The sequence below is a fragment of the Aureobasidium melanogenum genome (genome assembly GCF_000721775.1).
Source record: "Aureobasidium melanogenum CBS 110374 unplaced genomic scaffold scaffold_9, whole genome shotgun sequence".
In the NCBI taxonomy this organism is placed as follows: Eukaryota; Fungi; Ascomycota; class Dothideomycetes; order Dothideales; family Saccotheciaceae; genus Aureobasidium; species Aureobasidium melanogenum.
The window spans coordinates 780,637-799,028 of NW_024470061.1; the positions used below are offsets into that span (position 1 = coordinate 780,637).

The 18,392-nt window shown below is 49.5% G+C and overlaps 9 protein-coding genes across 9 annotated transcripts; 6 read left to right on the forward strand and 3 right to left on the reverse strand.

Moving 5' to 3' along the window:
* Nucleotides 1–382: 382 nt before the first annotated feature.
* M437DRAFT_84338 (alpha/beta hydrolase fold family protein) lies at nt 383–1,362 on the forward strand (the record flags this gene model as incomplete). Its single annotated transcript, XM_041028085.1, has 2 exons — nt 383–763; nt 820–1,362. The coding sequence occupies 2 exons, from the start codon at nt 383–385 to the stop codon at nt 1,360–1,362; spliced, it is 924 nt and encodes a 307-aa protein (XP_040880337.1).
* Nucleotides 1,363–1,552: 190 nt separating this feature from the next.
* Nucleotides 1,553–2,349, reverse strand: M437DRAFT_47635 (vesicle transport v-snare protein VTI1; the record flags this gene model as incomplete). The annotated part of the gene is made up of 3 exons (XM_041021490.1): nt 1,553–1,640; nt 1,707–2,116; nt 2,170–2,349. The coding sequence occupies 3 exons, from the start codon at nt 2,347–2,349 to the stop codon at nt 1,553–1,555; spliced, it is 678 nt and encodes a 225-aa protein (XP_040880338.1).
* A 649-nt stretch (nt 2,350–2,998) lies between these two features.
* Nucleotides 2,999–4,617, forward strand: M437DRAFT_48186 (FAD/NAD(P)-binding domain-containing protein; the record flags this gene model as incomplete). Its single annotated transcript, XM_041021609.1, has 2 exons — nt 2,999–3,212; nt 3,272–4,617. The coding sequence occupies 2 exons, from the start codon at nt 2,999–3,001 to the stop codon at nt 4,615–4,617; spliced, it is 1,560 nt and encodes a 519-aa protein (XP_040880339.1).
* Nucleotides 4,618–5,002: 385 nt separating this feature from the next.
* M437DRAFT_47550 (MRG-domain-containing protein) lies at nt 5,003–6,486 on the forward strand (the record flags this gene model as incomplete). The annotated part of the gene is made up of 4 exons (XM_041021473.1): nt 5,003–5,169; nt 5,423–5,666; nt 5,886–6,273; nt 6,320–6,486. 4 exons carry the CDS (start codon nt 5,003–5,005, stop codon nt 6,484–6,486), a joined length of 966 nt encoding a protein of 321 aa, XP_040880340.1.
* A 1,408-nt stretch (nt 6,487–7,894) lies between these two features.
* Nucleotides 7,895–8,881, forward strand: M437DRAFT_9490 (uncharacterized protein; the record flags this gene model as incomplete). Its single annotated transcript, XM_041029089.1, has 3 exons — nt 7,895–7,962; nt 8,023–8,663; nt 8,781–8,881. Coding segments are annotated over 3 exons (810 nt in total), but the record flags the coding sequence as incomplete, so codon positions are not given.
* Nucleotides 8,882–10,988: 2,107 nt separating this feature from the next.
* Nucleotides 10,989–11,492, forward strand: M437DRAFT_65899 (uncharacterized protein; the record flags this gene model as incomplete). The annotated part of the gene is made up of 1 exon (XM_041024652.1): nt 10,989–11,492. One exon carries the CDS (start codon nt 10,989–10,991, stop codon nt 11,490–11,492), a length of 504 nt encoding a protein of 167 aa, XP_040880342.1.
* A 179-nt stretch (nt 11,493–11,671) lies between these two features.
* On the reverse strand, nt 11,672–12,771 carry M437DRAFT_75194 (aldo/keto reductase; the record flags this gene model as incomplete). The annotated part of the gene is made up of 2 exons (XM_041026370.1): nt 11,672–12,530; nt 12,593–12,771. The coding sequence occupies 2 exons, from the start codon at nt 12,769–12,771 to the stop codon at nt 11,672–11,674; spliced, it is 1,038 nt and encodes a 345-aa protein (XP_040880343.1).
* A 465-nt stretch (nt 12,772–13,236) lies between these two features.
* Nucleotides 13,237–13,848, forward strand: M437DRAFT_47964 (UPF0157-domain-containing protein; the record flags this gene model as incomplete). The annotated part of the gene is made up of 1 exon (XM_041021560.1): nt 13,237–13,848. One exon carries the CDS (start codon nt 13,237–13,239, stop codon nt 13,846–13,848), a length of 612 nt encoding a protein of 203 aa, XP_040880344.1.
* A 389-nt stretch (nt 13,849–14,237) lies between these two features.
* M437DRAFT_48153 (3-hydroxy-3-methylglutaryl-CoA reductase 2) lies at nt 14,238–17,701 on the reverse strand (the record flags this gene model as incomplete). The annotated part of the gene is made up of 3 exons (XM_041021601.1): nt 14,238–14,601; nt 14,657–17,310; nt 17,360–17,701. 3 exons carry the CDS (start codon nt 17,699–17,701, stop codon nt 14,238–14,240), a joined length of 3,360 nt encoding a protein of 1,119 aa, XP_040880345.1.
* Nucleotides 17,702–18,392: the final 691 nt, after the last annotated feature.

The following is an 18,392-nucleotide window of genomic DNA, read 5'->3' on the forward strand; positions in this document are numbered from 1 at the left end:
AGATAGACTGCTGGCATTGATTCAACTCTACAATAGCGCAAGCGGCGCCTTCATGTGTTAGCTGGATCAAGCTTAATCACGAGACGAAGCAGCAAACATGTCAAGAGCTGGTGCTACAGTTGCCAAGGGGTGGACGAATTGAAGATGTGCTTCTCAGACAAACGCTCGGTCCAATTTCAGCAACCTCGGTTAATTTCATCAAGGTCATCATGAGCTCTTTGCTCCGTAATACAGAAAGTGGAGAACGTCAACGTAGACGAAACAGGTGGCAGAGTCTGGTGCTAGTATCACAAATCAATCATAGAAGCAATTCAAAACTTATTTCCTTTCCGACAAATAATTCAACTTCCTACCCCAACATACATTGAACGCACCACACAAAATGACTATTACACCAGTCACGACCAAGATCGTGCAAGTACCTCATCTTGGAGGTATCGATGCGAGTACCTATATGCCAGCACCCTACGACCCCTCCAAGCCAACCCTCGTACTCTGCAATTCTTTCGGCACAAGCGCAGACCTCTACAGACATCAATACCAAAATGCAGAACTCAACAAACTGGTCAACTTGCTGGCGATTGAATTGCTGGGTCATGGCCAGACCAGAGCAAAGAAGACTGAGAACTTCACTTATTGGGATAGTGCAATCATGAATTTGCAAGTGCTGGATAAGTTGGAGATCAAGGGTAAGGTGTTCGTGTTAGGAACTAGTCAAGGTGGTTGGCAGACTGTGAGGATGACACTGTTGGCGCCTCACAGGGTAAGTGATGAGCTTGTCTCGTATGGCAGACAGAAATTAATGGCGAAACTAAACAGGTCGCGGGTATTATCCCTCTCGGCACCTCAATGGACACTGAAAATGAACGAACAGTAAAACTCGGCTGCTGGGATGCAAGACAGAACCTCACTCCCACAATCGAAGGCTGGACAACCAACGAAGCTACACCATCCTTTGTACCCCCAGAAGAATTCTGCCATTTCATGAATGCTACTGGGTTCGGCAAGGATATCCCAACGGAAGATGGTGAATTCTGGGTCAAGGCCATTCAGAAGAACTGGGGCGGTGATGATGGTCGCAGACGTGCTAGAATGTGTGGGATCAATCTGCGAGACAGAGATGGTCTGCATGGAAGACTCTTCGATGTGCGAGTTCCAGTGCTGTGGCTGCATGGAGACCAGGATGTGGTGTACAGTGTGGCCAATGCTCAGGAGGAGATTAAACTCTTCGTCAACAGTCCTGATGCGACGCTACAGGTCATCGAGGGTGGACCACATTACCTGAATTACACTAGAGCTAAGGAGGTGGACGCTGCAGTTGTGGATTTCTTGAGTAAGCATATCAAGCAGGCCAAATTATAGATGGAGTGTCAATGGAAAGAGATAATTGTATTACTTGGACCTGAACCGTGGTCGACCTCGAATGAACGGCATGCCAAACCATTGAGAAAATTAATGCCTGCCGCTAAAACTCCATGTGCGCCGAGACAAAGGTGACTTAAGAAACTAGAAACAAGAACGTAAAGGGGGTATCGTGTTGGCACACGGTCGTCTATCTGAACTTGCTGATGATAACAGCAAGAATCAGGAGGACCAGAACTGTGATGATGGCGATGGTGATTATCTTATTCGTAGCCATTCTGAGAAGAGTCAGCCAAATGTTGTCGGACAGGTGTTGTTGGTTGGAGAAGGAGAGTCAGCATTACCTACGAGCCATCTGCTTCAATGTCTTGTTGCTTCTGTCGGTGTAGCCCTCACCCTCAAGGAGCACATCTCTAGAGTGCTCAATGACCTCTCGTTGTCTGGCCAAGTCGGCAAGAGTATTGCGACCAATGTCTTCAGTTTCGAGAGCGATGCGCTGACTTTCGCGAAGGCGGCCACTCGAGCGGTCAAGTCTGTCGGTGCCTGACAGAAGTTGTTGTCTTTGCTCGAGTTGGTCGTCGCTGGTGGGGTTGTCGGTATAGCGTCTTCCAAAGAGAGCAGACTTGTCGCTGGACAAGCCCTTGAGTTTCTGTTTGGCCATATCGATGTCGTGTGTGTAGTTACGGAAGCGTTGGTTTGTCTTGGTCTTCTGGTTTGCTGGCAGGTTCTCCTTTTCCAATCGCATCGAGTCCAGCTGAAGTGACGGTCAGAAAGAGATGGACTAATTCAGATCAGAAAGCGACTCACAATCTCGGTGGCCTCTTCCAGAGAGCGCTGAGCGCGGCCGATGGCAGCCTTACGCTCTTCGCCGCTCAGTTCGGGCAGCTGGTCGAGTTTCTGGTTCAGGTCGGCCTGTACAAGCTTGAGTTCGGCTTCATAGTTGCTGAAGAGCTCGGAGCCGGCTTCGCTGTCCATTGGGTTGGCCATGATGTCTAGGATGCCGTCTACTTGTTGTAGACTGTGGTGGATACGGAGCGTGCGGTGTTCGTGTGTGTGGGTGGTCGGTCACTACTTGAGTGGTTCAGATCGTAGATTCTCGGCGACAAAGTGTAGATAACTATGGCTCGTTTCAGTCTTGACGTGCTTGTACGACTGCTCTTTCATGTGCAACAGGCATACAAGTCGGGGAAGGGACGATGATGTTGTCCGCGGTTGCAATGCACCAAGCTCGGACCACCTTCCTCGGCGACTCAGCCTGTCCATTTTGGGCCCTCGTTCTTTCATTCTCCTGGATGTCATCTCAAGATGTTTGCGCATCTCAGAGAACACAGTATAGAGATTGACAGAGTATCCTCGACGACCATGATATCCTACAGGTCATGCACTGAGTAGGATTCCAGTGTTTGAGGACTCCATGGTCTCCATCGAAGATGCATCCTCGGCGGCCAGTGCTTCCTCGATGACGCTTAACTTTCAACGCCTCACGTTCGACCTTGATCGAAACGCGTTACCCGTGTTCAATTCGACTGGCTCAGCCAAATCTTCCATTTTGTCCACCTTGTACTGCTTTCGACAGTGAGCTTGACCTTTCAGTCCTCATTAGGTCGCTCGTATTGTTTTTCGCATCGCTGGTCAGATGGTTCAAACAGAGAAGAAACGTGTAGCCATTGTTGGCAGTGGGTGTGCCGGTCTGGGTGCTGCGTGGGCTTTGCAAAATACTGACCATGAGGTTCACATCTTTGAGAAGTCCGATCGCCTAGGAGGTCATACGAATACGCAGACATTCACCCATGGCAAACACTCTACACCTGTTGATACTGGCTTCATCGTTATGAACTCTGCTACATATCGTTCGTCATAGCTACCATCCTTTGATCCTTTTCCATATCGCGTTGCTGACCAAGACCAGCAAATTTGATCAGGTTTCTGAACCACGTCAAAGTTGATATTGTTCCTACCTTGATGACATTCAGTGTTTCTCGCAATCATGGTGAATTTGAATGGTCTGGTTCTGGCGAAGGCATTTTCGCTCAAAGAGAGAACATCTTCAAGCCTAGAATGTGGCGTATGATCTTCGACATCATTCGCTTCAACCAATTTGCTCTAGATTTGCTCACCGAGGATGACTCTTCGCGCACTGATCAAACAATTGGCGATTACTTGAACGAACAAGGCTACTCACAAGCGTTCAAGGACGACTACCTCATCCCAATGACTGCCGCAGTGTGGAGCACCTCTCCAGACAAGACTAGTCTAGAATTCCCTGTACTGACCCTTGTCCGCTTTATGTGGAACCATCATCTGCTATCAACCATTGCAGCACGACCTACTTGGCTAACGATCAAGGGAGGGTCTCAAAAGTACATTGATGCCATTGTGCGCAGCTCCGACAAGAAGAGGTTCCACTTCCACACCTCGACTCCGATCACTGGTGTGACAAGGATGAACCAGAATGGCAAGCCTGTGGTCGAGGTCAGCTACAAGAATCCACTGAGCGGCACGCAAGAGTCGTCTACTTTCGACCACGTCATCATGGCTTGCCACGGAGACGATATCCTCCCTCTTCTCTCTGCAAAATCGAGAGTGCCGCCATCAGAAAAGGAGGAAGAAATTTTAGGCGCGTTCCAAACTTCTGAGAACGTCGCATATCTACATTCCGACCTTTCGTTGATGCCATTGAGGAGACAAGTCTTCACAGCATGGAATTATTTAACGACTTCCGCACCATCCAAGCTTGAACACCCAGCTGGTGTAAGCTTGACATATTGGATGAATTTGTTGCAGCATTTGCCAGAGTCAAAATTCGGTCCTGTACTTGTTACCATGAACCCTCCTCACGAGCCTGCGCCAGAGCACACTCAGGGGAAGTTCATCTACCGTCATCCTCTGTACACACCTGCAGCTGTCAAGTCGCAGAACAGACTGAACGAGATTCAAAATACGTCAGGCATCAGTTATTGTGGAGCCTGGACAAAATATGGTTTTCACGAGGACGGCTTCAGCAGCGGCCTCAAGGTCGCAATCGATCATCTTGGAGCGACTCTGCCATTTGAGTTTAAGGACTCGACTTTCTCCCGAGGCAAAGCACCTCAATTGAACTCGACTGACCACGCAGTGCGTGCTGCAATCATTTGGATCATGAGATTTGCTCACCTAGTGCATTTCTTCTTGTCCCTGCCACCGGTGGCATTTGTGCTATCGATCTACCTGGGTCTTCTCGACAGGATCTTGGGTATCAAGATCAAGGTCGAGTAGATCGATAATGATGTGTTTACCAATCGGAAGGCGCAGTTGATAGATATGTTTCATGAGAATATTAGAAAGTGTAAAGCCGCCATAATCTTAACCAGTTTTCTTTGCCAAGCCGTCATGCCTGCCCATATAATCTATATTTACTGTTCAATATGAACTAGAATCACACAGTGCTTGCAAAAGAGTTCACTGAGGACGGTTGCAGAGTCAGACTTGAACGCGGAGGTCCGAGCTTTGACACGCTTTCACAGATTCCTCCTTGATTGAATCTCCAAGACCACTTCCATTAAACATCCGACGACCGACTTCGATATTCGATCTCATTTGAATTCAAACCAACAATAATTCTCTCGCCGCCGGGCTAATTAAATCAGTCTCACAAATCAACATGGCGCCAGCTGCGCCAGGACCCATGTATGGCAAGGACGAAAAGGCGCTTTGCTTCCACCACGAACTGCTCTATGAAGCAAAGGTGCTCGACTCGCGACACACCGACCAAAATGACAAGAAATCTCCTTACGAGTACAAGGTCCATTACAAGGGTTGGAAGAACACGTAAGTCTGTGTCTTCTGCAAACATTCATCATGACTCTGCACAGCAAAATGTCCCCTGTTGTGGCCCTATCGGCCTCCAAATCCCACAACTTCACCTTCATCTCGGTGTATTCCATGTTTATTCCATTGCGCGATTCGTCTGAATGGGTTTTCGCATACTCATCACGATTTTATCGTTCGATGCTTTCTTTTTCATCAAAACATGTTTTGTTCGGTGCGTTTGCCATCATGAAATGTGCTAATTTTCTTACAGGTGGGATGACTGGGTGCCTCAAGATCGCTTGCGCAAGTACAATGATGAGAACCTCGAGCTCTCCAAGAACTTGAGGCAGGAAATGAACGCACAACGCAGAGCTGCAGCAAAACCGATGACTGCGACCGTGACCAGAAAGCGTGATCTCAACACTGGTTCTGCTAGAGGCAGCGAGGAAAGGACAGCTCCTACAGCGCCAACCCGTGGAACCAAACGCGGTAGAGAGTATGAAGGAATCGACAAGGTCAGTACATTCTGAGATGCGTTCGTGTATCAGTGCGAGATCTGTGTGGTCGCGTGGTGTGGAGGCTTGCCCCTCGCCAGATTATCCCGAATTCTTCTGCAACGCAACACAATCATCTTCGAGACAACAACACACTGGCCAGCACTCGTTCGATCCTAGCTGGCTTGATATATGTCGTTAGAAGATCACCTCCGGAATGATTGCTGACCACGATAGCAGGAGGACGAATTTCTTCGTCGACCTTCGATCAAGATCTTCATGCCTGACAGCCTCAAGGCTATCCTTGTTGATGATTGGGAGAAGGTGACCAGAGAAAATAGACTGGTTCCGCTTCCTTCTAGAACTCCAGTAGCACAATTCCTCGCAGACTATGCGGCATCGGAGAGTGCCAAGCGCAGAGAGGGTAGCGCCGAAGCAGACATCCTTGAGGAGGTGATCGCTGGTGTCAAGGAGTACTTCAACAAGAGTATCGGCCGCATCCTGCTATACCGCTTCGAGCGTCCTCAGTGGTCCGACATCCACGCTCAGCTTAACAAGGGCACTGGAGACTTGACAGGCAAACTCCCCACTGACATTTACGGAGTAGAGCATCTATGCCGTCTGTTTGGTATGTGCTTTTCGTCGCTTGTCTATCGCTGAGCTAATGATCTCAGTCTCGATGCCGGATTTGATTGCCCATACCAACATGGACTCTCAAGCTGTGAGCCGTCTTCGCGAAGAGCTGCACAAGATGACCCAATGGCTCAGCAAGAACGCCGGCAGTTATCTGTCTCAGGAGTATGAGCAACCTACTCAAGACTACATCGACCGTGTCAAGTAGAGCTAGGCAACGGATGAACCAAAAGGGCATTTGCATTAAAGCGACGGCGTGAAATCGGGAAACTCTTGGGAATACCTCTTTGGTACACACTAAACGGCGTCTGGTCGAGTCTGAAGATTGCGGCACTGGGCGTTATGGCTATTCATACAATTCCATTTCTTATTTCCTCAAAACCCAATCCGGAGCTGGTGTCTTGCAGGCGATTAGGGCTTTTCGATCGTTTTCTAGGTTGCTTCTTTGCAGCGGTGTCTCACGGATGCCGTTTGGTCTTTCGAAATGAGAACCAAGATCAGGGCAAAGTAACCCTGTCCCTGACTGTTGCACTACCTTTATAGGAACTACAACAGATAGTGGCTTGCTTGGACAATCGATGTTATCTCTTTGGCAAAGCGACTCGCGCGCGGCGCAAGACGAGTCAATCCAGGCATGTGACTTTGGATAAGTACACGCGCTATGAATTATATCTTGCTCCAGCCGTGCTTACGCAAGTCTGACAGTTCGCAACGGTTCGCACGAGCGAGCCGAACCCCCGCGTTGGAGGTGATGGGGAGGCTCACCGCTGCGAGGGTGACCACACACATGCCTTCGTCTCGAGCGGAGAATCTCACGCTCTTTTGGAGAGATGGAGGAGATTGCTGCTCTCCTTCAAATATTACTATTGCTTTAGAGTTCGTATTATTGTCACCTTGTGGAAGATACCATTCCTTCAGACCCTGTTCGCGCATCCTCTTGGCCGCGGACCTGCCGCTTGTCCTTGCCCTCTTTTCGAATCTCTGATCCTCCAACCACAACGCCCACGATCTTCATCAGAAGACAATCAACGGACTGGCTGCATTGCAGATCAATGACATGGTCTATGCATCGTGGGAGGCTGAATTTTTTTTTTACTGATTCTAGGGAATCTGGCCACCATGGCAGCCACGTTTACATGATAACGGCTTGGTCGGAACAGAAGAGACAACCTCATCATGTCCAAGGACAAGCCAAATGAGCTTGGCAAAAGCCATCGATGTTCTTATCGTGGATCCGGTGGCGAGATGCTCTCTGTACTCGGTCCCCGTTCGGCGGGTGGACATCTTCGCTGAGGGCTCCGACTACGCGTGACGCTAGAGTCCTTCTCGAATTAGGACTTAGGTAGGGAATAAGCTCTGCAGCAGGGCTCGGCCACTTGATAATCCTTCGACTTCCCACCACTTGCAGTCGCATAATCTCAGGTCTCACTCTTTTTCTGACATCTCGTTTTCCTTGTTCGAGCGGTTGTTATCGACCACTCCTTCTTTGGACTCTGGCATTGTCGTCGCCCCGGTATGACCAAGGAGCAACGGGCAGGGACTACACTTTCGCCTCAGGAATATCCCTGAAGCCCACCTCCCTCACGTCATCCCTCACATCCAACCGACATCCCATCATGGTACCTCTCAAGGCAGAGACGTGGATCTGGTGGACTTTCGTGGTGTTATGTGTAATTTGTCGAATGTGATTTAAGCCCTTGCGACCCTTTACCTTATTGAATATGATTCTGACTGCCCAAATCAGGATCTCGAGGTACCTGAGCCTCGGCACGATCAGGCGTTTCCAAGCAGATGACTACATCACCGCGTTTGCCATATGCTTCTACACTACATTGATCGTCACCATTAACATCGTCGCCAAATCCGATTCCAACCTTCTGCCGCCAGGTTTCGATGTCAACAGCCTGACTCCCCAACAGATCCATGACCGTTCTTATGGCTCCAAACTGGTGCTTGTCGTGGAACAATGTCAGATCATGACCGTCTGGTGTGAAAAGTTATGTATGCTGTTGCTATACCGTCGCCTTACCGTTGGAGTATGGGAAATACGCGCAATCAAGGCACTCTTCTTCTATGTATGCATCAGCTGGGTCATCATGGAAATCCTCTACTTTGGAGTTTGGTGCAGGCCTTTCCACATGTACTGGGCTGTACCCTCGACCACGCAATGCACAGCTGCAACAAATCATCTCATCACCAATGCCGTCTTCAACATCAGCTCGGACACTATGATCCTGGCTGTCGCTCTCCCTATGTTCATCAAGACACGATTGCCTCTCCGGAAGAAGATCGCCATCGTTGGAATCTTCTCGCTAGGAACCTTTGTCATTATCTGCGCAATTCTGAACAAGGTGTACAGTTTCAACCAGCCATTTGGCCTAGAATGTGAGTAAAGCACATACACATGTTCCTTGTTGCACCGGTTCCAGGACGATAGTCAACCCTCTGGCTTCAAACATGACTACTATTCTCTGGTAACAAAAGAGCTAACTCTCATTCCAGGGACATACTGGTACGTCCGGGAGTCAAGCACAGCACTGTTGACAGCAAATGCCGCCTTCGTCTGGGCCTTGCTCCGCAGAGTATTCAAACTCCGTTCGCTGGGCTCTTTCTCAGGCAAAAACACGTACACGCCCTATAATGGCTACGCACCCACATACACAACAACTCATACTCGTGTGGAAACACTACATCGCAAGAAAACACCACGCCACGATGAGATTGACTTAGATCTACTTATGCCCGACCCAGACGAGTTTGAAGGCATTCATCGACACACGGAGATCCATGTATCTGAGGACACGATGAGTCTCAAACGGGAGAACAACTCAATGACAGACGGAAGAGGAACTTGGGCAGAGGCTTGGGCGATCAGACCGCCGGCAGAGCCAAAGCCGGGAAGTAGCAGTAGTCGAGAGGGTGGCAGCGATTGCGGACGCAGTGCGACTGATTCAACGACGGAGATTGTACCCTCGTCGCCGCCGCCAAAGAAACCGTCCAGGGCGTTGCTAAGGCACAGTCAGCACGACTCGCCTGTCTGAAGATACGCCTTTTACTTGATTCCCTCTTTTCGATACTTATATAGCGTGCAGCGTTTAATTGCCGTCAGGTCGGCCCGCCAGTTCCTACCATATACCACCAGTTTCGTTTGTATAGAACCCTCAACATTTGTATATAACACAGCCAAAAAGTCTTTTCACCCAACCAGTATTCTAGCTCTTCAGAGCTCTGTATTCTTACACTCGATTGTCGCATCAACTTGCTTTAGGGCCGAAAGTCTCGTTATTCAGAGACCCTAAGGGATTCGGACGAGTAGCGATTCTGAAACAGGCAGCCAAGAAGTCCGCTCTTTCCTTTTGGCAAGTATACAATCAGTTCCTGCATTCTGGACTCCGGCGCCGGAGGAAGAGCACATGGCTTGGTTATGATGCGAAACCTCAACGGTGATGCCTCGTGGACGAAAGTTTATTGATCCTTCCAAAGGTAAACGGGCATGACACTGTAGATAAAGCGAGCTTCGTGCGTAAAGGGCTATACATGCCTTTCTCTGAGACAGAAACGAAGATCTCTGCGGTGTTATTGTTTGGCAGCTTCGTATTCTCAACTTAAAGCAATGAGGAAGCTTCTTTGAGTGTTTCGAACAAGGTCCATGGTTTGGGTAGGGAAAACGTATTGAATGAGGCTCTGTATCTGTTTGACCGTGTGTGCCCGCCCACCGAGCATGTCCGTTTTTTCGAGGCTACATTTGAAGACTGTGTTACTTCCAAATACCGAGATAGACATCACTTTACCGGCATCCAGTGTTCCACGAGTCGAAGCATAGTGATCAAGAGTCATGTCCCGATCTTGCCCTCTCCTCCACCCCACGATGCAACTCTCCACTGTTCGCATTCGAGGATATACGAAAATACGGGAACGTTATCGACAATGACTCGACTAGGTGCATATACTCGCTTCACCCGGCCTACAGAGCCATGGTCTTGGTATTCTAAACCAAACGCGGATGAATATCTCGGTCCGGAGGATTCATGGCTTTGATCGTCACTATCAACTCAAACTATCTAAGAGAAGTGGTCGGTGTAATTGTCCGACGACCCAAAAAAATAAAATGGCTTGTCGAGACGAGAGTTGAATTTCAGATGTGATGAGAACTTTTAAGAACTCACTAGAGTCTGTAGGGATTCCTTGGCTGATACTCATTTATGCGCTCAACTAAAGTCAAACATAGTACAGAGAACTTATAGATGAGAAGATCATTTCAGCAATACGAGGGCTAAGCCCCTGTAGAGTCCCTGGGGTTTGATCGGCGCAGACGCCCTCTCATCATTCTCCACACTCTCGTCGATTCTTCCGACATGATCAATCATACCAGCCGTGCCGACGGAGAGCTCGATACTATCTGCTGAAGGAGGCTCGAATGACCACCTCTTTCCTCAGATTCACGATGTTAGATTGCCTGATCAGTGCCAAGTCGAGATTCTTTGTTGTCCCATCTTCAAACAAAGGAAAGTACAAAGCATGCAGAGCTCATGCCTTGCTGGAAACTGCCTTATGGACAAAGACAACTTGCAAAGAATATCATCGCATCTAATGCTTTTTCTTTCATCGATCCCACACTGTTGTTTCCAACATCCAAAGCATATATTTCCATCCCACCCTTTGGACCCGACATCCTTACACATACACCATATACCATTTTCCAACCTCAAAATGTACACCAAAGCAATTTTGCCCGCACTTTTCCTGGCTGGCCAGGTAGTAGCTCTTCCCGCTACTACAATTACGCTCCACAGCACTATAACCAGCACCATAATCGTGCCTGCTGTTACTGACGCTGCTGGCTCTAACCCTTCCAACGCTGCTACTCCAGCTGTCTTCTCACCTTCAGCTGAGAACCCCTTTCTGACTACTCTTTCTAGTTTCAGCGATGCTTCGCCTTTTGGTGCAGCTCAGGTTATCGTCACGGTTACTGAGACCCAAGGCCTACCTTACCCGGTGCTCATCACTGTGACTGATTATCATTGTCCTCATCGAACTGCTGAAGTTGAATCGAGCACTTCTGCCTCTTCAGAAAGGACCTCGGCAACTGTCTCGAGTACTGCTGCTCCTGCATCTTCGAGTGCGATGCCGTCTTCTGAGCCAAAGTCCTCCCCTGCTCCTGCAACCACTACAAAGGCTTGTGTTTTTCCTGTTCCAGGAAAGTGTGACGACTAAGCTTTCGCAGTACACCAGTTTTGATATTTGATTCTGTACGAATAGAAAGCTAAGCATTTTTTTTTTTGAATCTCCTGTTGTGCATCTGACTATAATCTGTGAACAACAAAACCTCGTGACTTCTCTCCTTCAAACACTAAAGTAGACCTTCCCCTAAGCAAGAATCAAACCTGAGAAGATCAATTCTCATGTCCCTCTTCAACAGTATCAGAGAAGGTGAAGCCCTCAAAGTTCGGCGGTAGGCATCCTCCAGCAATATCACAAGTTTCTGCAAACTTCCTGATCTCCCTCACATCATTATCGGTCAAGTCAACATTGACAGCTCCGCAGTTGTCTTCCAGATACTTGATCTTTTTGGTTCCAGGAATGACAAAGATGTCTTCACCTTGCTTGAGCAACCATGCAATGGCAAGTTGGGCACTTGTACAGCCTTTACTCTCAGCCAGTTGTCTCCATTGCTTGGCAATCTCAACGTTCTTCTCTTTATTGCCCTCTTGAAATCTAGGCATGAAAGCCGGTCTCATGTCTTTTGGATCCAGTGGTGTGTTGTCAGCAAACGTAGAGGTAAGGATACCACGACCAAGCGGCATTGCCGCAACGACAGCAATACCCAAAGATCGACAAGTCTCCAAAAGCTTTGTGCCTTTTTCATTTTCTATGTCGAGTTCGAAGGCAGAGTATCCAACTTGCACAGCCGAAACTTTTGCGATCTTGGAGGCACGAAGCAGAGTCTTTGATGATACGGACGAGAGACCGATGTACTTAATCTTGTCTTGGTCTTGTAGTTCTTTGAGTCCTCTCATCGTATCTTCGATGGGTGTTTTTGGATTCGGATGATGAAGGTAGTAGAGATCGATATACTCTACACCAAGCAGCCTCAGACTCTCTTCACAGGCTTTCTTCGCATACTCGCCGGTACTATCCAATTGAGGGAATTTTCCTTTGACGAAGCCAAATTTCGTGGCGAGGAAGATGTCGGATCGTTTTCCGGTGCGCTTGAACCACTTTCCTACCGTCTCTTCGTTGTCGTTGTAGAGACTGTACGTTTTGGCAATTAGTGACCAAGTTCATCTGGGTAGACATTGTTGAACAGCACGTACTCAGAGGAGTCCCAATGTCTGGCTCCTAGCTCGTAAGCCCTATCTAGCATGGCGAACTTGTCTTCTTCGCTCGAGACGCTGCCGTAGACGGGCTGAGAAAGACCCATCATGCCATATCCCAAAGCAGGCACTTCGGGACCATCTGCACCGAGTTTGCGAAGCGGGATCGATGAAGCCATGAATTGAAGGTGAGATTTGATGCCAAAGATACTTCGTCAGCAGATGGAGGAAGTTAGCGATGCTGAAGCTAGTTAACAAATGAGACGTGGAAGTCTGTAGCTTTATGTCCTCTCATCTGCACGAGTATTGACATGTTCGGTGACCGGTCACAACCCATGAATTGGGGACTATTTGCAATATCATTGGTTCGGTAGCAAGAAGTTCTTTTCCACGGTGCAGCAAGGTAGCTCCTGACATGCTGTTTGCTCAATGAAATTGCTGTGCTCAAGTGGGGTCAATCCTTCCTTCCAAAAGCAGGACGCGGTCTCCAAAACAAGCCACCGCTTCTTGATCGTGCAACCACAATTGAGAAGTCGCACTCCACTGCCATCTCTTCCATTCTTCCCACAAACTCTCCAATCGGTCGCTGGTCAATGGACTTTGTTGAAAAGTATCTTTGCGCAAGTCTGAGGTAGATCTCCATCATGAGTCCACCAACAATTGCAGAAATCATCAAAGATTCCGAAGTCCAACCTGAACTCGTGCAGCGCATTGCTGTTCGCGAGTCCCAGCCACCTCTAGAAGTCCACCCCTACAACCCATCATGGCCCAAGATCTTTCTCGAGATAAAACAGCGCATCATCCGTGCCCTCGGCGAAACAGCCGTCGCGGTCCATCACACAGGCTCTACAAGTATACCAGGCCTACCAGCAAAAAACATCATCGACATTGATCTAGTAGTCCGCGATAGCACTGACGAAGCCGAGTACGTGCAAAAACTCGAATCGGCAGGGTTCAAGTTTTTACTGAGGGAGCCACATTGGCATGAACATCGTTTCTTCTATACTTACCAACCTTACGCCGTCAATCTGCACGTCTGGAGTCCGGATTGTCCTGAGGTGCTTCGTCATCAGATCTTTAGGCAAAGATTGCTTGACTGTCCTGAGGATATGGCATTATACCTCAAAGCTAAAGAGCTCGCGGCTTTTCAGATTCGAGAACATGGTGGGGACATGGCACAGTATAATTTGTTAAAGGAGGATACAATTCGCCAAATATTGAGGAATGCGTTCAAGGATTTGGGCTATATCGCATGAAGCATAAACCAGGGGGCAACTCTAGGCGGAAGAACGGAGCTAAAAGCTGTGGACACAGAACCAAGCAGGTGCGGATGATTAGATACATGTTTTGGATTAGGGATATAGGCGAACAATGAAACCGATCAATCAAAGGTATAAACGCCATCTTCTGCTATGCGCATGCTTTCTTTCCTGGAGTCCTGTTCGTAAAAGTACACTCCCATAAGCAAAACCAGAACTCTTTCTACTCCTCTAACAATGAATTGGGCGTGACGGAAGCGTAGGGTGTATCTCAATTGAACAGAAAAGGCTCAAATCAGTAAATTTTCGAGGGGGCTAGAAGGTGATGAAATAAAATGCCCCCATTGCGTGCAATCAGATGCTGCGGAAGAAGGGTCATCAAATCATCATCTCTTCGATGCCATGTTAGTCATGGTCAACCCGTGAGGCAATGGCTTGCCTTGGGCAGGGCTCGGGCTCTGGACTCTGCTAGGTGCGGCTGAAGGTGCCGCAGAACGGTTGTGTGCCATGTGAGCTCTGACAAGGTGACCGGCTGCAAGTGCTGCGCAGAGAGACAGTTCGCCAGCAAGGACACCGGCAGCGACAATACGTGCGAGCTGACGGGCGTTGTCACCGGGGCTTGTGGGGTGAGCACCACGCACGCCAAGCAGATCAAGCATGGCCGCCTGCGGCTCGAGAACCGTACCACCACCAATTGTGCCAACCTCAATACAAGGCATTGAAACTGAGATTTGAAGGTTGCCATGGAGACTGTAGAAATGTTAGCATATGGTTTACGAACGAAGGAAGTAACAAAAAAACTCACTTCTTCATGACAGTGATACAGTTGCTGCTCTCAACGTTCTGAGCGGGATCTTGTCCAGTAGCGAGGAAGATTGCAGTGACAATGTTGGCAGCGTGGGCGTTAAAACCACCGATGCTACCTGCCATGGCACTACCAATCAAGTTCTTGGAGACGTTGAGCTCAACAAGAGCATCAACATCACTCTTGAGAACGGAACGAACGACATCGCCGGGAATGATAGCCTCGGCGACAACACTCTTGCCACGTCCATCGATCCAGTTGATTGCGGCAGGCTTCTTGTCCGTGCAGTAGTTGCCTGAAACTGAGATAACAGCCATGTCTTCGAAGCCGCTCTCCTTCATGACACTGAGTGCCTGTTCGACACCCTTTGAAATCATGTTCATACCCATAGCGTCACCAGTAGTCGTCTTGAATCGAATGTAAAGGTAAGTGCCTGCAAGAGCGGCCTTAAGGTGTTGCAGTCTGGCGAATCTGGATGTCGAGTTGAAAGCGTCCTTCATGATCTTCTCACCAGCTTCGGAATCCAGCCAAACCTTTGCTTCGGCAGCACGGGCAAGAGTCTCGAAACCAACACAGGGTCCACGAGTCATACCATCACCAGTAAGAACGGTAACGGCACCACCGCCAGCGTTGATCGCCTTTGCACCTCTGCTGGTACTTGCGACAAGCACACCTTCAGTTGTAGCCATAGGAAGATAGTAGCTGCGACCGTCAATGTCGATGGGACCGGCGACACCAAGAGGGAGAGGCATGTAACCAACGACGTTCTCGCAACAAGCGCCAAAGACACGGTCGTAGTCGTAGCTGAGGTAAGGAAGCTTGGAACGTTCCAGAGCGGCAGTGACGTGCTTGGTAGCAGGAGTACGAGAAATGAGAGAGCGACGAATCTTCACGGCACGAGTCTTGTCACCCAGAGTCTTTTCGAGGGCGTAACCAGGAATCTTGCCACGGAGAGAAAGTTCAGTGAGTTCCTCATCGTTCAACTCAGAGGTTCTCTTTTCAGCAAGCAGAAGCTCACACTCTTCCTTGGAGCGCTTTGAAATTGTGCCATTGGCGGCGTGTCCGTTTTCGAGTCCTGCAGCATCGATTTTCATCTTAGGATCGTACTCGGCGAGGGGAGGCAAGGGGGCGGCCTTGGGTGCAGCCTCGCCAGCGGTCGTTTCGGTATGCCCAGGCTCTTTGATACTCCAACGAGCGGCGTTGAACAAGTAGCCGTTCAGAACCAAGCTCATGGCGAGAGCAATGATGATCCACTTGCTCAGCACAGGGTCTTCGAAGCTCTTGAGCACACCTTCAACAACTCTTCCGCCCATACTGGAGAAAATGCCGTCGGCGTAAGGGCCATCGAAAAGTGACCATTCGGGTCTGTCGGAGGAGTAGTGGACGGAGGGATACTGAAGCTCGTACTTGATAGGAGACAAAACGGTGACGGCGGTTGATTGGTTGCGGATCTTGGCCTGAGCCAAAATGTGGTCGAGGGCGTTTCCGGCAACCTTGAAAGGATCGAGAGAGCTAGAAAGCGAGGGAGAGTTGTTGGCGGCGCCAGTGCGGAAGGGAATGGTACAGAAGTTGAGGACGTTGATGATGATGAATCCAGAGACCATGAGAACCTTGAACCTGGGGATGCTGCTATCGCGAATCTTGCGGCCGAAAATCGAAGTCTCGCCATTTCCAGCATCAGGCTTCAAGCCGTCGTTGCTGGAAGCGACGCTCTCGGCGACAGTGCGGCTAACGCCATCTTCTTCGAGAGCCTTGCGCAAAGCGACATGGCGCTTGATGCGGTTGACTTCGAGCTTGATTGTGAGAACAGCCGTGTAGAAGGTGAAGAGCAGAATGCAGTCGAAGAATAGAACCCATGCAGCCAAGAAACAGAACTGGCGGAGACCTCCCTGAATACCCGACATAGCACCGGCGATAAGCAGAGTGATCTCGACCATGTAGTCGCGGACGATGCCCCAGCCGCGTTCGTGGACAGCAGTTTGCACAGCGTTTTGAATGGTCAAGGGTGCTTGGTCGCCATTCTCACGCCTGGGAGGGTTGAGAGCAGCCGAGAGCACAGCCTGTGTCAAGATAATGGGCTTCTCGAAACCAACAGTAACAACCAAGAAAGGCAGACCTTCCGAGAGCAGAACAACGTTGACAGGAACACCCAACTTCATGGTAACGACAAGGCCGAAAAGAAGAGCAAACGCCGACGAGAAGAGGACACTGGTTGCCAGCCAAGCATTAGAGCCCATGCGACGCATCGAGACGAACAGCGAGGCAAAAGTCAAATGCATTGAGAGGTATCCGAGAGCCATGATGATGATATCGAGAGTTTCGGCATTGCGAATCAAGTCGGTAAAGGCGGTCCACGAGTTGCGGACCCATTCGCGAAGAGAGAAACGACGCGCCGAACCTCTTGCAGCTCTCATGATCCATCTCTTTTGCTCGTCGTCATCTTCAGCGGTCTCTTGAGCCGAGATCTCCTTGATTGAGGCCAAAAAGGCGGGAGTCTCGTCCGAAGGAAGCGAGAAGGCGAGAGTCGAGTCTTGGGACAGAGACAGGCGGCTGTTGGATGAAGGAAGCTGCTCTGCTTTGCTGTGATTGGGGATCACAACTGAGGGAGCATCGGCGTAAGAGTCTGCGAAGGCCAAAGTGACCAAGGAGAGGTGCTATCCAAAAGTTAGTAGGCTTCAGGGGCGAGCGAGTGCTTGGACATACCTCTGCTTGTGCCTGATTGGATACAACGTCCGACTGCCACTCCCAGGCAGTCTCGGGACCGACGCTCAGAGTACGGCTGCCTTGGGAGAGAGCAGAGAAGTCGACTTGGTTGTTGTCGGACTTTGTAGAAGGCTCAAATAGACCAGTCTCGAGGAGGCCAATGTAGGTGGTGCTGGCAATCAAGGCGCAAAAGACGATGGAGTGGATGGGATGAGTGCAAGTTCTGCGGGTGACGCTCTGCAACAGAGGAGTAACATGTTTGCTGTAGGGACCTGGTTTGGCTGGGTCCTGGGGGCTGTAGAAGCCTCTCCAGCGGGCCGGGATCAATGAAGCACCCAGCATTGTTGTTGTCGTTGGTGGTTGAATGTCCGAGAAGGAGTGAGTCGATGGTTGAGCAATCGATCACAAGCGCATCCCCTCGCAGACTACAAAGCAATTGACGTGCTGCGGAAGACGACAAGAACAATAGGGATGGAGGCTAGCAGATCCCAAGTCGCATTCATCCAAAAGTTGAGGATCTGCTTAATCAAAGGCGGTCAGGCGCACGGTGCTCGACCAACTTTCAAGCGGGACGCTGTTGCCGTTTGGAAACACACGCGACAAGCTTCAAGAGATTACGGGAGTGAATCGACTATGACTTTTGAAATGTCACTTATACCCTGCCGCGTTCCTCGTACGATCTTGCCCATCCCTCTCGCATCTCGTCAGTCAATCTGAACACTACCATGTCATCCTGCCGCGATGCAAGGTGCCGCGTCCAGTAGACGCACCATATCGCTTCTCAATTCCTCCGTTCCAAGCATCCCCAGATTTTCCATTAACCTATTCATAAACCCCTGAGTGACAAAAAAGCATAACTCGCAAATCCGCCGAGGACCCAAGCACCTCTCGACCCTCCCTCAAATCACTCATTTCCCTCAACCAAAATTCTAAAAGGACGCCTCTGTAGTTCTGAATCCCCATCCAATTGCTGTCCGTCCCCTTTGTCTTTCCAAGACATTTTGACTCGCACAACCACATGTTTCTTCTCGAG